Source organism: Naegleria lovaniensis, assembly GCF_003324165.1.
Source record: "Naegleria lovaniensis strain ATCC 30569 chromosome Unknown tig010, whole genome shotgun sequence".
Lineage (NCBI taxonomy): Eukaryota > Heterolobosea > Eutetramitea > Acrasida > Naegleriidae > Naegleria > Naegleria lovaniensis.
The window spans coordinates 23612-38808 of NW_025407832.1; the positions used below are offsets into that span (position 1 = coordinate 23612).

Here is a 15197-nt window from a genome sequence, read left to right on the forward strand (position 1 = left end):
AATTTGGACATTTATTGTTTCTTAGTGAGACTTAAAAACACCTCTGACAACGTGTAACCTTTTTTTTCTTGCTTCTTTGCTTTCGATTGCTTGGTGCTGGCGAGAACAGGCCTTCCAAGCTCCTCCTCTTCCATCACTTCTTCCTCTTTTTCTTTTCGCATCCTTGATTGTTCTTTTCGTTTTCGAAGCTCTGCTTGTTGTGTTTTTTTGTCCTTATAATTGTACAGGTAGTCAAGACAAGCAGCTGCACCTTGTGCTAATATTTCATTATTCAACTCAAAAAGCCTGTAATACACGTCTCTCAATTGGTGACACTGCATGGCCTTCTTGATGTCATTCAACACTAAATACGATTCTTCTGCATATATAAAAGAGCGTTTTTTAGGAACTACTCCATGTCGTAAGGCGTCCTCAAAAAAGAACACACACCGTTCATAGGCTTGTTGTGAATAATAGTACGCACAAATAGTCAAATAAATTTCGCTTGTAAACGTAATTCCTTCCTTCTTCATTTCTGCAATAGTCATGTCAAACAATTTTTGTGCTGACATGTATTCTCTCTTATTTTGGGCATCCGAAGAATGTTCTTGGAGTTTCGAATTGAGCTTACATTCTGACAATTCCTTATACAGCAACAGTTGAAGATTGAAAAATCGAGCATAACGATTGTAGTGTGCAGGTTTCTCAGCCAAAAATAATGTTGAATTGCCTCTATCGGGAGTCAAGTCCAATTTCAATTGTTTTTCAAAGATACTTGATCTTGGAAGGTCATACTTGTAAAAAAGGTCGACAAGTTTTTTCGCATGAAGGTACTTGTTATTGGTCAAGTAAAACTCGAGTGAATCATTGACCATTTTGATGTAGGTGGAAATAAAATGGTGGTTACTCAGCCATTCTGATCTCTTCATGATTATTAATTTTTCTAGTGCATTCAAGTCATGGTTGTGAGCAAATGCCTCAAATGTCAATTTGAGTTTAAACATTTCAAGCATAAATAATTCTTGTAACAGCTCAGTACTGATATTGTCATCATGATTTGAATCCGTGCTTTGTGAGATTGATAATTTACCACTTTCATAACTTTCTTTGGCTATTTTCAGTGGGACGGATTGAGCTCGAAAAAATCCAGTTTCCAAGAGACTGTCCATTTTGTCCAACAGAGCTGGAATTGCGTCCAATTTTCCCTTATTAGCATAACATAAAATTAGAGCTCTATAGGTGTCAGGTGAAACATCGATGGATGGAATTTTCTCAAAAATTTTTTCAACAGTTTCAAGGGACATCTTTTTTGAAACAGGTAAACTCATGGCAATCGTCTCCAGGAAGATTGTATAAAATTGACCAGTTCTTGTGATTTCAGGATATTTTACAAAGTAATTTAGAATTGTGGAAAGATTCTGCCCTCGTTTGAATTGTTTGCGTAAATAATTTTCAATGTGCCATTTAGTTTCATAACACGGGAGCTTGTCGTTTTTTGCAATTTCATTCTCATAGTGTTTGATGGCTTTCATAAATTCCACGTTTTTTAGAGTAGTTTCTTCCGCAGAGTTTTCGGAAGTAGCATTTGAGAGACCTTTTGTTTGTTGAGAGATCTGTGTAGTAGTTGTCGTTATAGTATTCTTTTGAGAGACTAACTTGTTTCCAAATTTTTCTCGCAATCGATCACGCACTGATTCTAAGTGTTGTCGAGCTTCAGAAGTTTGATTAGGACTGCTTTCAGTGTGGCCAATGGTATGGTCACGTTCCGATGTTTTATGTTTTTTTTGAATAATTGTATCCACCATAAAGTCTCTCAAATTAGCACTTGATGAAGGATCTCGTAAAAGTTGAATTGTATTCACTGAATAGTCGAGAATATTCGTATCAATATTTTCATCATGATCGCCCAATTTCATAAATTTGTTATTTTCGGAAGTAGTGGTAGTAGTGGAGGATGAGCTTGCAAGATTGACTTCTCTGTCGTTGTTGTTATTACTAATACTTTCCACTCCACGGGGGCAACACGTATGAAAGCTCTTTGAATAATTGTATAAATGTTGATGATGGTACATGACTATGGACACCATCCTCATTGGCTTATTCATCCAATAGACTCTTGAAGAGAGTTGTGGGAAGAGAGTCTTCACCGTCCGAAGGCTTGTTGTGCCAGAGGCTGATGATGATGAAGCCTCGGCCACTGAAGTCATGATGATGGAACGCAGCATTTTTTTTTCCAAATTTAATCCTTTTTCAATTTTCAAATTTTCTCCTTTTAGAAGAATGGTAAAGCATTTCTCTCAATACTATCCAATATTATTTTTGAAGGAAATTTCAATTTTATAGAATACCTTTAATATTTACAAATAATATCTCACAAGAATGTTAAAGAAGGGTAAAAGTAATATCAGCAAGAGATGGTTCATGAAGTTTCAAACCAGCCGATGATAGGGCATGACCATGAAACCATCGCTCTTCATCATTCAAATAACACAATGCTTTGGTATGTTTGTAAAATTTCTATTTCCAAAATCGACCATCCATCATCGAAATTAAACAGTCGATTTAAAAAGTTCAATAATTTCATATTTTCAACATAAAGCCACCAAGTTCTCCATTACTTACATTCAAACATCTTCTCTTAGCTCGACTCTTCTCCAAATCAAATTCTCGAATGAATTGTGCCAGTTGAACATGCCCTGCTTTCATTGCTGCTTTTTCTGGAGTCACAAACACACGTTGTCTCACTACTCCACAATAATAAGAGACCATGACAACGTCATCACTGAAGAGACTTTCATGATGAGGAGAAGCTCCCTTCTCCAACAAGACTCGAACGACTTGAATGTGACCTTTAAGTGCCGCAATAAATAAGGGTGTTCTTCTCTATATCATCATCATGTTCATTCATCATATCACACATCGTGTTCATTATAAAGAATCATGTCATTCATTATCAACCAATTTTCAAATATTTTCATTCAATATGTTTGAAATCGTTAGAAATTGACATCAATATAATTATTGAAAACCTTTCAAACACACACTCATTGTACTTACACCTGGAGGACTCTCACTATCGATTTGACATCCCATTTCAATGAGCCACTGCACCACGTGAGGATAACCACTCGCACTTGCCACTGCCAACACTTTCATTCCTCCATTGGGGCACGTCGTATTCAAGAGATCTCTCAATTTTCGTTCACATTGAGAAAATACTTCAAGACTATTGGAGGTTGTTCCTCCTTTCATAGAAACAGAAGAAACAACCGATTGAGAAGGATTGGAATTTTGAACTACTCTTGAAGGATGAGAGGATGTATTTCTGTAAGGATGTTGTTTTTGAGAATGATGATGACGATGATGAGGAACATTCTCATCGTATTGTCTTACTAATCCTTTCCACCATAACTCACACACGTATTCTTGTAAAAACCGTTCAATATGAGGCGAAGTATGGGGTGATTGAGGAAATTCCATCATCAAATATTCGCGTAATATTTGTTGAATTTGTAGAAATAATTCATGACTGTATCGGGAGTAAATTTCATTCCAATAGTTGCTCCATTGTTCTTGCTGTTGTTGTTGAAAAAAGGTTAAATGTTCATGATGATGATGATTGGTTGTTGGATCAGAATTGGCAGAAAGGAAAATGGATTCTGAGAGTAACGGAGGAGTTGGAGTTTGTTCAATCACATTGGCAATTTGTTGAATGTAATCAGAAAGAGAGAGTTTTGCACGGTTCGGACGAAATGCTTGCAAGGAAGAGAATGATGTGCTAGCAGGTGGGGAGTGGGATGCCATGAATTCGTCGTCTTTAGTGTGGTAGAGGAGGTGTTTGGCCAACGGTTGTAATTATTATTTGAAAAGTTTTGAAATCAAAACAATACAGAGCGCCAATTCGAGGAGGTGAAGGATGCTGTACTTGAATCTCAAAGGTACATTTCAAAGACGAAATTCTAATCTATCAAAAGTGAGAGATGTTTTTGTTGAAAATAAGGAAAGTGGATGACGCCCCCCAAAAAATATATTTTGCAATCCTTAGAAAAGATTTCAAATGATGTGAAATTTTGAGAGTTAAGTATTGTAAAGGATCACCTTTTGAACAAAAGATTTTAAAATACACCGTATCGCAGCAGTAAAGGTTTACAAAAAATCATCAAAAAAAAATGGCCCCTCATCAATTACATAAGGGTTCAAGGCTGGTGGTGCAAATGTTGATGGCCTTAATCATCACATTCATTTCAGCGCAAGCCTTTTCATCAGGATTTTACGCTGTGGTGGCGTCCTCTCAGAGAGGTTGTGTTTTGAACAGAGAGGGCGATTGTAGTGCAGTGTCGGATCGATCATCATTGGTGTTGTCGTATGATCCTAAGAATATGCCTCATGAGGTTTCTTCAAAGGAAGAATTGAATGCAAGGGGATGTGGTTCCATTCAAGGATATTATGCCAATCCACTATGTAAGGAGAAATGGTATCGAAAGCTGAAGTATCGAAAGGTGGTGTTGTCGCAAGGTGAGGCCCCATCTTCAAGCTCTAGTTCTGATTCGACGGCACCTCCCCTCAAGGCAAGCACAACAAACGAGGCTTCAGGACCCTCAGTTGTTGAGACAAGCGTCATCTCGACCAACTCGCTCAACAGAAAATACTCTTCTGATAGCGACAAGTCTGCTACCTCTCGTCCACTCGTGACATCTTTGAATTCTGTTTCGAACACTAAGGAGAGCCAAAAAGTGGAAACAACAATCAAACCTTCAAGAATCGAAAAGTCTGGCACAAAATCTTCATCAGCAAAAAGACCTTCCGTAGCTTCTTTGAACTCTGTAGGCTCATCCAATGTGTCGCAGCCCTCAACAAAGAAAGCAGCAAGTTCTTCCAGTGGATCTGATAGAGCAACAACTAAACATAGACCTACTGCTGCAAAACCTAAATCAAAAGGGCAGCCACTTTCAACGAACGAGTCAAGAAATGACAAGAAATCGAAAGTTTCAAACCAGGCAAATAAGACTGTTACGACATCTCGCACTGCACAATCAACAACTTCATCTGCAGTTTCATCACAAGCATCATCCTCTCGTCGATTGGTACAATCAGCAACCTCAGCTTCTGTTGCAAATGGTAACTCTACAGCATCGGTGATTCAAAAGAAAGCCAAACATAGCACGACACCTTCAATGACAACAACAACACCAGCTAAAACAACTGCATCAAAGAAATCCATCAAGGCTCCAGTCAAAACAACAAGTTCTCAAAGGAGCAAAAAGGTTCAACCAAAGAGCTTGACCGCTGTTGCCTCACCAACAGGATCTAAGTCATCAGAAACGGTGAAGAGCGCTCAATCAGCATCAACATCTCTGGTGAGAGCTTTGTCAAAGAAATCCTCTCAAACCAAACAGGACAAGGTTGCTAAGCGATCATCAGCCCAAAGTGCATCCGTGAATAAGGCATCACCAAAGAAGTCCAAGCCTCAACCAAGCAAAAAAGCGGCCAATAACTCCTCAAGTATTACGAAGAAGAGTCATACTACTACCACCACTAAAGATAACAAGAAATCACCAACAATGAAACCTAAAGCATCGTCAAAACCTAACGCTTCTTCTCCAGTGGCCGTCTCAACTAAGACATCCGCTAGCTCACAAGCAAGCCAGGCAGGTTCCTCAAATGCTCACTCGACACCTGTCAACGCACCAGTTGATGCTACTCAGACGCCCATCGTCTCTAACGCTGTCTCATCACAATCCATGATGACCAACATGATATCAGGTAACGACTTCAAACCAATATCTGTCAACTCGGTCAGCACTGTAGCAGCTGACTCAAGCATCAACACAGAGTCCACTCAAACAAGTGGAAACAACGTTGTCAATACACCTGTGTCAACAACACCAACAGCATCTCCAAGCTCTGAAGCTGTTTCCTCTCAGACACCAACAGCATCTCCAAGCGTACCTGTTTCAACTAATGCACCAAACACAGCTGGAACGACCAACACTGCTGAACCATTGAAATCGAACTCAAATGAACCAAAGACTCAAATTGAAAAGCCACGAAACGTCCCAGTCGTGGGAAGATTTTACGGAGTTAAATCTTCAGGAAGAAATAACAGACGTCCAAGCAGCTCTGTTGGAACACTTGATTTGAAGGATCTTTTGTCTCAAATTAAACGAGTAGACAAGAAGAAGAAACACAAACCACATCGTCGTGTCAAGAAACATTCTTCCAAATGCACCAAGCCAGCTCCGGTGTCGCAAAATCCACCCCAATCGACTCAAATGATCAACAACATTCAAAATATTCAACCTTCGCCAATGTTCATGTATCCCTTACCTCAATACCCAGATCCATCTCGATACAATGATCATGAAAGATCATCGATTCGATCCTTCTTGAGAGAGAGATTTTTGGAATACTTACAAAACCGAAATCAGAATACCTTAAAGAGCTCGGAGAATCAAGTTAATGTGGTGGACCAAATCAAGGCACTTATTGCAACAATCCCTCAACAGCATGCAGAAACAGGCTTGTCAGCACAAACCATCAGCAGCTCTGCTCAAGTTGACCGCAAAGCATTGGCTCAAGCCGTCAAACGAATGGGCACTGCAACCAAAAATCTGAAGAAGGCTCAAACAAATGAAGATCGTGTTTTGAAGGCAGTAGAAAAGGCCAAGAAAGCTCTCAATCATGCAAAGAAAAATTCGGCAGACAAGCAGCGATTCCTTGAAAAGACCACCACCAAGCAAACTGATCTTGTGGACAAGATGAAGGTAGAAAAGGATATTATTCTTAAACTGAACGATTACTTGAAGAAGCAACAGAAATAAATAGATTTCCTGAGAGTTGTTACTGTATTGTGAAATGGTTCATTTCGCTCGTTTGGTTCTTCTGTTTTGGCTAACGGCAAATTAGCAAAATTTAATAAATATGACCAACGTGGTCGTCTATTTACAACATTGAGAAGAGGATGCCGAAGTAGATGTGGCCGGCCTTTTGTGATGTGACGTATCAAGTGAAACCTTGCATGATCCCAAAGGTTCATCATTCACCTGCGGCAACGGCACATGATCGTCATTATCCAAACGCATACCATTCTTTGAAGGAGGTGGAGCTTGCTTTCTTGTCTTGTAAATATTTTGAAGAAGCAAGGAAAATGCTTCTTCCACATTGGTTGCATCAAGGGCAGAGGTTTCCATAAACATGACATTCTTCTTCTCTGCAAAATTTCTGCCTTCTTCTACTGTCACTTGTCTGTGATGCGACAAGTCACACTTATTTCCAACAATGATATGAATACAACCCTCTTCACCTTGTTTGCCAATTTCAGTAAACCATTTTTCTAAATGGTCAAATGTCTCACGATTTGTAATATCATAAACAATCAATGCTCCGTGGGATCCTCTGTTTTGGGGTTGTGTACGAACAATTCATTTGGATCAAAATTCACAAGTGTGTGGAAGGAAGGAAATTTTGAAGAAATGTGACAACAGAGTTAAACAATTCCCAAAAAACATTGTAATATTGTGCATCCCAATATTTTCCAAATTGTGTACATGTGTAAATTCGCCATTACTAGTGCCTCGTACATACCTATAATAAGCAGCAGAAACTGCTTGAAAACGTTCTTGACCAGCTCTATAATTTTGTTGGAATATTTCAACAAAATAGGCATGAATCGAGTGTGTCAATAAAATTAGTCGTACGTCAATGATCATCATCCAATAGTATAATTAAATTAAATACATGACAACGATATTTTCATATGAGAGATTTTTTACGTCACTTACGTGTCCCAAATTTGGCCTCTTATCCGTGCTCCGTCATAGGTAATTGCTTTTGCAGCAAATTCTACACCAATGGTTGGTTTTGGTTGCAAATTGAAACTATTTTTCGTAAATCTTGTGATGAGATTACTTTTTCCAACACCCGAATCTCCAATCACAACAACTAATCACAAAGATCAATATTGATAATCCCATGACAATAAAATCTCAATATGATCATTGATTGCTTACCCTTGTACAAGAAATCACAATCCGACATGTATTAATGTAGAAATTATTTTTCAGATCTGATGGATCTGCAATGATTATAAATTTAAAATTGAAAATATCAATATATAGGGCTGTGTAACTGTTTCGCAAAAACAAAGCCTTTTCTCTCTACAAAATGCAAAACTCTACAACAATCGGTTTCTCCTCTCGATACGAATTAGATGGATCAACCCGTGTTCCTTTTTTCAGTGATGATGATGATGAAATCCTCCAAACGAATCACGCGATTATATATATATTTAATAAAATCAACTCTGCCGCTCTGATGATGAACCGTTTGATATTTTTTTTCTATATTCCAAAAACAATCACGAGACCAAATAAAGAGCACTGAGCGTGTTTCAGTAACGATCCCATGACACATCATAACAACATGATATCTATTCACTCAAAAAAACAATTCTTTTAATTTTGAGTAATGTTAAAGAATGCACGAGATTCAGCCAAAATTCTGCTGTGTGGATGCTTGCTACCACATTCTCCTTCACAGGCAGCAACGAAAAATTCATATTTACCTGGGAACCAAACGACTTGGTTTTGTTCATCATCTTGAGCTTGAATTTGAACTTGAATGTCATAGTTGCCTGGAGCGAAACCTTGTCCCTTCAATTCACCTCCTGCAATGTCAGCAGTGACTGGACCATCGACTTCAAAGTACAATTCTGTAACAATGTGTATATTATACACAACAACAACAATATTGAAACAAAATTCATGACCATCATCAAAATTCATGAGTGTCATTTAAAAGAGATGGATGGATTGTGAACCGAAAAAGCAAGTTTTGAAAATCAACAACAACAACAACATGTTAAAATTCACACACACACACACATGAAACAATTGAAATATTACATACCACCAGTACCAGTTTGATTGTAAATTCTCAATTGAGAGACAGCATTAAAAGTAGTTCCCTTTGGAGCAATGGCTGGAACAACACGAGTGTTAAAGAATTGAGCACAGACTGGAGCTTTGCAATCACGAATTGGACACAAGGAAACCAATTGGCATCCATAAATAGCATCCAAATCAGCATTCTCGATCATGTTAATGAACTCATTCACACCCAAATAATCACACACCAAATTACATGCAACAACAGTCAAAGAACCCAAGTTGGACAAGTATTTGCAAATGTCTCCACATCCACCAATCACACCAACATTCAAAATAATATTCACCAAATTATTGATGGTCTGATCCAACAAGTTGATGCACAAATCGCACAATTCATAACTGTTCTTGGCAGTTGCAAGGCGGGAAAGAGTGGCAGGTGAGGCTTGTTGTTGTTGTTGTTCCTTGATGGTGAGCTTGAGGAGTTTGTTGAAGAGAGCAGGTGAGGTTCTCAAACGAGCCTTGAGTTCATGTTTGAGTTGATCGGCCATCGTGGTTGGGTTGCTTTGGATGATACCAGCTCCCATGACGAGCATGGTGGCGTAGAGCGAGAAGAGAACGCTGAAGAGAGCGAGGGTGGAAAGTTTGATCATGTTTTGTGTTTTTTTTGTGGTGATCGCTGCGGTGTGAAAGGATTACAATCTTCGTAAAGTGGAACGATTGGACGAATCGGAGATTTCTGTTCCACAACAACTTCTCGAGAAAGAATTAAAAACAACAGTGTTTATTCATCGTCATGTGTACACATGTCACAATGCACGTTAGAAGCAACAGAGGAAAACAGTAATATGTACAACTACAAGAGAGAGAGGAGAAAAAGGAAAATCTCCAATAACCTTAAAGGATATTGAGGGAGGTCAAGCTATGCATGAAAATGTCGTGTTACGAGTCGCACTCATGCATTCAAATTATTGTTGATTTGGAACAAGACCAGAAGAGGAGCCGACCATGTTGTTTGTGGTGTTTCCAACAGGAACGCCAACACCTCCTACCATGGCAGTACTGCTTCCAACAACGCCACCTTGTTGCTCTTCGGCCTTCTTCTTGTCCAAAATTACCCAATCATATTCATAGTCCATGACAAACTTTTGACGAACAAACAAATCACGGAACAATTTTCTCAAGTATTGATAATCAGGTTTGTCTTCAAATCCGAGGGAACGAGCATAATTGAGATAGGTGGCAAATTCAGGTGGATAACCTTCACACAAAGTCTTGATACCAGTACTGGTTTTCTTCTCGCAAATTCTGTTATACTTTTCGAGTTTTGTTCTTGCTTTCAATCCTTGCCATGGCAATGATCCACGATTGAAATACATAAAGACATATCCCAAAGATTCTAAATCATCTCTTCTCGATTGTTCAATACCTAAATGGTTATTTATACTGGCATAACGAGCTGTTCCAGTCAAATGCTTGTTATCACGATATGGAATGTGTACGTGCTTAGAATCTCTGTACTTTTTAGCCAAACCATAGTCAATGAGATAGACAATTTCTGACTTCTTTGGTGGACCCATTAAAAAGTTATCAGGTTTGATATCACGATGAATAAAGTTCTTGGAGTGTAAATACTCGACACGTTTCAACATTTGGTCAGCAAGCATGAGTACAGTTTTCAAACTAAATTTGCGGCCACAACGATTGAATAATTCTTCGAGAGAGGTTCCGAGGAGATCCATGACCATCACGTTGAAATCTCCTTCGATACCATACCATTTCACCTTGGGAATACCCACCGCTTCCTCATCGAGATATTGTGCAACGTCGAATATTGTATTTTTGTAGGTATGACAAGTCATTGCAAGTTTTCAAAGAATTAGGTAATTCAAATTTTCGTTCCATGGACAAGTTATCAATTTTAAAGTAGACCGTTAGAGGATGTCATGGAAATAGTTTTTGAAATGACACGAGAGGTTGTTGTAAGTGTAGTCATGGTTCAAAGAGACCACGAGTTGATGTGTTGTGCATACACAAAATCATAGTTCATCATCGGCCACAGATCATCATTGTATAAAATTAGAATTACACCAAAACGTAATTGTGATGATGATGGTTCAGAACCACACCATGATGATCACGAATATGATACGAATGTAATACAATAAATCAGGTTACAAAAACACAACGGGACAGGTGTTGGGCTCGTAATCAAACATCAAAAAGATATGAAACAAACCTTTCTTTGAGAGATTCAAAAGTTTAAGTAAACGAGCCTCATAGAGAAGTTGTGGATGTTTGGCCTTTCGGTGTTCCAATTTAACGGCAACCTTCTCCAGAGTTTGCTTGTTGGTAGCAATGAAAATTTCACCAAAAGCACCACTTCCAATCTTTTTACCTAGAACGTATTTCTCTCCAACTCTGTGTTCGATAGACATTTGTGTAGGGGATATTGTTGTTGTTTGGTGGGTGTTGTTTTTAAAAAAGTCTTCTTTCTCTCCGTGATGATGGATGATAAAATTTGTTTGGCTGTGATGACGAGATTTGATTCAGACAGCCTTGGATCGTATCGATACGGAATCAACAAGAGAACACGCGTCTACAGCGATTAACGTATTTTTTGTAGGTTTTTTTTGAGCGCGTTTCCATTTCCATGTTCCTCTTTCCAAATACTGATGCGTTTGTTGTCATAATGAGACTTGTATTAAGGGAAAAGCATTGACAAACTTCGACATTGAAATCATTGATTCCTTAGGGGAGTAGTTTCGATCTATATTGTTAAAAAAGTATGTTGAATTATCATTCAGTTTGTATTGGTCGTCGACGAGAAAAAAAATGACTTCACCAGAAGAAGACGACTTCTTCAACCCGTCCTTGCTAAAAGCAGGCGGGGCAGGTTCTTTTGATGAGTTTGATGATCGTTTGGCGAATAAATTATCTATCAGTGAATACGATGATGATAAGAATGATGAAACATTTGGCAACGATATTGATGTGGTTGATGATGGATTTTTTGCGTCCTCCCATCATCAAGATTTATTGCTTGGAAATAACCATCATCACCAGCAACACCCAAAATCAATCCATATGGATAATACTACTACTGCAATTAATAACCCATTGAATAGTGGCTCACAAACATGGAAACAAAAGGGAGTATCGGCCAACAACAACAACACTGCAGCTAATACTGTTATTAATACGACTCCCTCCAATCAAACCAGCAGTGGTAGAATGGGCTTTTTTAGTACTTCTACACCATCACCAACATCCATTCCGTTCGGACATTCACCTTCTTCACCTTCAAATTATATTCCAGGCGGAGGAAGTAGTGGTTTATCATTTGTTGGCTCCTCCTCAGCATCATCGGCACACCACCATCCTGTATCTTCTGTTGGCCATGCTGGTGCATTTACCAATATGGGAACATCAGTGAGTCATCACTCGGCTTTTTCAACAGGTACTTCACCTGGTTTGCATTCTACACCAGGTCTATTTGGTACCACCACAACTTCAAGTCATCCACCTTCTGCAAGTCCAACCTCAACAACATCACCTGGAATATTATCAAGTATTTTTGGAGGAGCAGCTGGAAGTAGCAGTGGTAGTATTCATAACATTCAGCATCACACTCGTCAAGGTAGCAGTGGAAGCACAGGTGGTATTATTGCACCTCAACAATCTCCAAGAAATCAGCAAGTCGTCGGAGAAGACGCTTTTCTTGGCCCATTCTTTGGAGGTACTGGTAGTGGTAGCGCAGGAGTATCAGTACACCATCACCATCATCATCACACAAGCTCAGCATCAAGCATTGGCTCGTCATCGGGAAAGCAGGCAAACTCGGGACTACACTTTATTAATGACTTAATTTCAGAGGAGGACGAAGACATGGAAAGCATTTCAAGTAGTAATCGGTCAAATCCTCACATTTCAAGTGGTAATAACTCTCCTTTTGGAATTCCTTTAGGAGACAACTTGCCAAACTCTCGAATTCCACTCACTGGCGGCTTGGAATCTCTTGAATTTTTACCTCTGACCATATGCCACAAACATCCTGAATTGGTAAAACCTCAACCTCAACAGCAGCAAAATACATCCACAACAACAAGTACTGGCTCGTCAACGGCTACAACTCTTGTTGATAACAAGACAACCAGTAACAATGCTTCCACTCAACAACACACAACACCATCCTATCTATTGGTAAAATATAACACATACAACACCGAGAATAAGGAAGACTGTTACAATGTTATCAATAAGACTGTCATTAATGAGGTTTTAAACAAAATTCCTACTCCACAAGAGCACAAATATAGATATAATCGCTACAACAGCAACAGTAATAGATCCACAGATAAACCTCACAGAATTATTCAATTTATGAGAATTGATGAAGTTGAAAGCATTGTGCGACAACAAATGGTGGATCTTCAGGTCAATAATGGATACGAAGATGATTATTACTACTTTATTCACAACAACAAGACTGAGGAAAACACCGACCTTGTTTTGAAACATTTATTGGAGGAAGAGGAATCAAGAGAAAATTCTAAAAATGTACAAACAAATGCCAGTAACACTACTCCTGTTGCAAGATTATTTGGAAGAATTCCCTCTCAAAATGTTAGAACTCCAAGAACTTGCTTTGACACCAATGTCTTTCGTCAAGAACTCATTGAACAATATTTCAAACACAAAAGAATGCCCTCAGAGTTGCGCACAAGATTAATCTACAATAATTCTATACAATTGAGAACAAGCATTGAAAATGGTCTCACCCTTCTCATTGAAATTGAAGAGTTTTTGACCATTGCAAAGCAAGCAGGAGGAAAGGAAATTCCACAAAAGCTTTCGGAATCATTTAGACAAAATTGCCAAACTATTGCTGCCTACCTCCAATACCAACAAGAGATTTGGAATATTCCAAAGGGCAAAAAATTTATTTACAAAGCTCTTAAACATCTTCCAGAACCCTTCATCACCAAACTCATGATTGATATGATACCAATACTGAACCTTGAATACCATACCAACCCAACATTGCTGGAAGCCATGAATTTAGCATGCAAATCCATTATTAACATTGACGCCATCCCAATGATCCTAATGTCACTCATGTCAAGCCCAATTATTGCCATTGAATTTATAAGTACCTTGTTGAATAGAGCCATTACCATTCTCTCGAATGGCACGCAACAAGCAATGATGTCCGTCCACAGTTGGTATCAATTTTTCGTGCAATCCTTTGTTCCATATTTTTTGAACTGCTACTCACACTTGACACAATCCTCTCCTGATGCTACCTACAATCTTCTTTCATTAATTTTAAAGTTAATTCCAAAGAATTCTCCACAATTTATGTTCCTAGTAAGAACTCTTGCCGCTGACCTCAATTCTCAACACCCTCTAAGGACACAATTACTCCAACAATATGCTCAACCACTCTTCCACAACCAATAAATGTGCAAATTGATCTTTTCCACTTTAATTACTTTTTCAAATTTTAATGAAATGTACCGCTTATTTGTGACATTTACACAACATAGAGATCTCTTTGAGTTTAAAGCTTCAATAAATCCAAAACCAAATTAATGTTCTTTAAAAAGATCAAGATGAATTTATCACGTAAAGATCTTCTCGAGAAGTGCATCATGAGAATGGAAAGTAAATTGAAAACTGAAGAAAAGAGGCTTGTTTGGGTTTCAAGATCATGAAATCCACAAGAAGGCACCTTTCATGGTGGCAGTTAAGATCACATTCAAACCATCCAACCACCGAATTGACTCTCTCAAATTCAACACTGGAAGTTCAAGCCATTGATTTTTTTTATGGGCAACAATTAGCCAGGCCTCAGTTGAATTGGTTAGGACCTAATTTTCAAATTATAATCAACACGCCCGAAAACTCCCAGCATTTTGCTGAGTTCACATCAAGAGTCCGCAAGCAGGCCGATCGACCCAGGCTCCAGTAATTTGCATAAAAAAAACGTTCAATGACCTACTCGGAATCTCACTCTTTCAAAATTTGAGAGATACGTTTTAAAATAACAGCAGCAAGGCTCTGTTGGCCTTTGAGAATCTCGATGAACCTCTTCATCAAGGAGAAAGCTTACAACAGCACTCGTGTGAGATAGCAAGTGAGCGTGCTTAGAAAGCTTGGTTGAAAGAAATGGCCAACCGCTCAATACATGTGCTTCTCTAAAGAAAGCACTCGAGTGATCTCATCATTTCCAACACTAAATGGCAACTCAAATGCTCTCTACAAATTGTAGTAGGATATTGTTTTAATGTGTTGCAATTGTTGAAAGCCTCCTTTCATACAAGTATACAA

General features: G+C 38.6%; 7 protein-coding genes across 7 annotated transcripts; 2 read left to right on the forward strand and 5 right to left on the reverse strand.

Annotated features, from left to right (window-relative positions):
• Window positions 1-11: 11 nt before the first annotated feature.
• On the reverse strand, window positions 12-2204 carry C9374_000407 (uncharacterized protein; the record flags this gene model as incomplete). The annotated part of the gene is made up of 1 exon (XM_044693668.1): window positions 12-2204. The coding sequence occupies one exon, from the start codon at window positions 2202-2204 to the stop codon at window positions 12-14; it is 2193 nt and encodes a 730-aa protein (XP_044552235.1).
• A 157-nt stretch (window positions 2205-2361) lies between these two features.
• On the reverse strand, window positions 2362-3783 carry C9374_000408 (uncharacterized protein; the record flags this gene model as incomplete). Its single annotated transcript, XM_044693679.1, has 3 exons — window positions 2362-2496; window positions 2602-2862; window positions 3037-3783. 3 exons carry the CDS (start codon window positions 3781-3783, stop codon window positions 2362-2364), a joined length of 1143 nt encoding a protein of 380 aa, XP_044552236.1.
• Window positions 3784-4148: 365 nt separating this feature from the next.
• C9374_000409 (uncharacterized protein) lies at window positions 4149-6800 on the forward strand (the record flags this gene model as incomplete). The annotated part of the gene is made up of 1 exon (XM_044693690.1): window positions 4149-6800. The coding sequence occupies one exon, from the start codon at window positions 4149-4151 to the stop codon at window positions 6798-6800; it is 2652 nt and encodes an 883-aa protein (XP_044552237.1).
• Window positions 6801-6917: 117 nt separating this feature from the next.
• On the reverse strand, window positions 6918-8016 carry C9374_000410 (uncharacterized protein; the record flags this gene model as incomplete). The annotated part of the gene is made up of 4 exons (XM_044693702.1): window positions 6918-7374; window positions 7564-7608; window positions 7761-7920; window positions 7989-8016. The coding sequence occupies 4 exons, from the start codon at window positions 8014-8016 to the stop codon at window positions 6918-6920; spliced, it is 690 nt and encodes a 229-aa protein (XP_044552238.1).
• Window positions 8017-8432: 416 nt separating this feature from the next.
• C9374_000411 (uncharacterized protein) lies at window positions 8433-9517 on the reverse strand (the record flags this gene model as incomplete). The annotated part of the gene is made up of 2 exons (XM_044693713.1): window positions 8433-8689; window positions 8887-9517. 2 exons carry the CDS (start codon window positions 9515-9517, stop codon window positions 8433-8435), a joined length of 888 nt encoding a protein of 295 aa, XP_044552239.1.
• Window positions 9518-9832: 315 nt separating this feature from the next.
• Window positions 9833-11302, reverse strand: C9374_000412 (uncharacterized protein; the record flags this gene model as incomplete). Its single annotated transcript, XM_044693724.1, has 2 exons — window positions 9833-10665; window positions 11104-11302. The coding sequence occupies 2 exons, from the start codon at window positions 11300-11302 to the stop codon at window positions 9833-9835; spliced, it is 1032 nt and encodes a 343-aa protein (XP_044552240.1).
• A 397-nt stretch (window positions 11303-11699) lies between these two features.
• C9374_000413 (uncharacterized protein) lies at window positions 11700-14327 on the forward strand (the record flags this gene model as incomplete). The annotated part of the gene is made up of 1 exon (XM_044693735.1): window positions 11700-14327. One exon carries the CDS (start codon window positions 11700-11702, stop codon window positions 14325-14327), a length of 2628 nt encoding a protein of 875 aa, XP_044552241.1.
• Between the last annotated feature and the right edge of the window lie 870 nt (window positions 14328-15197).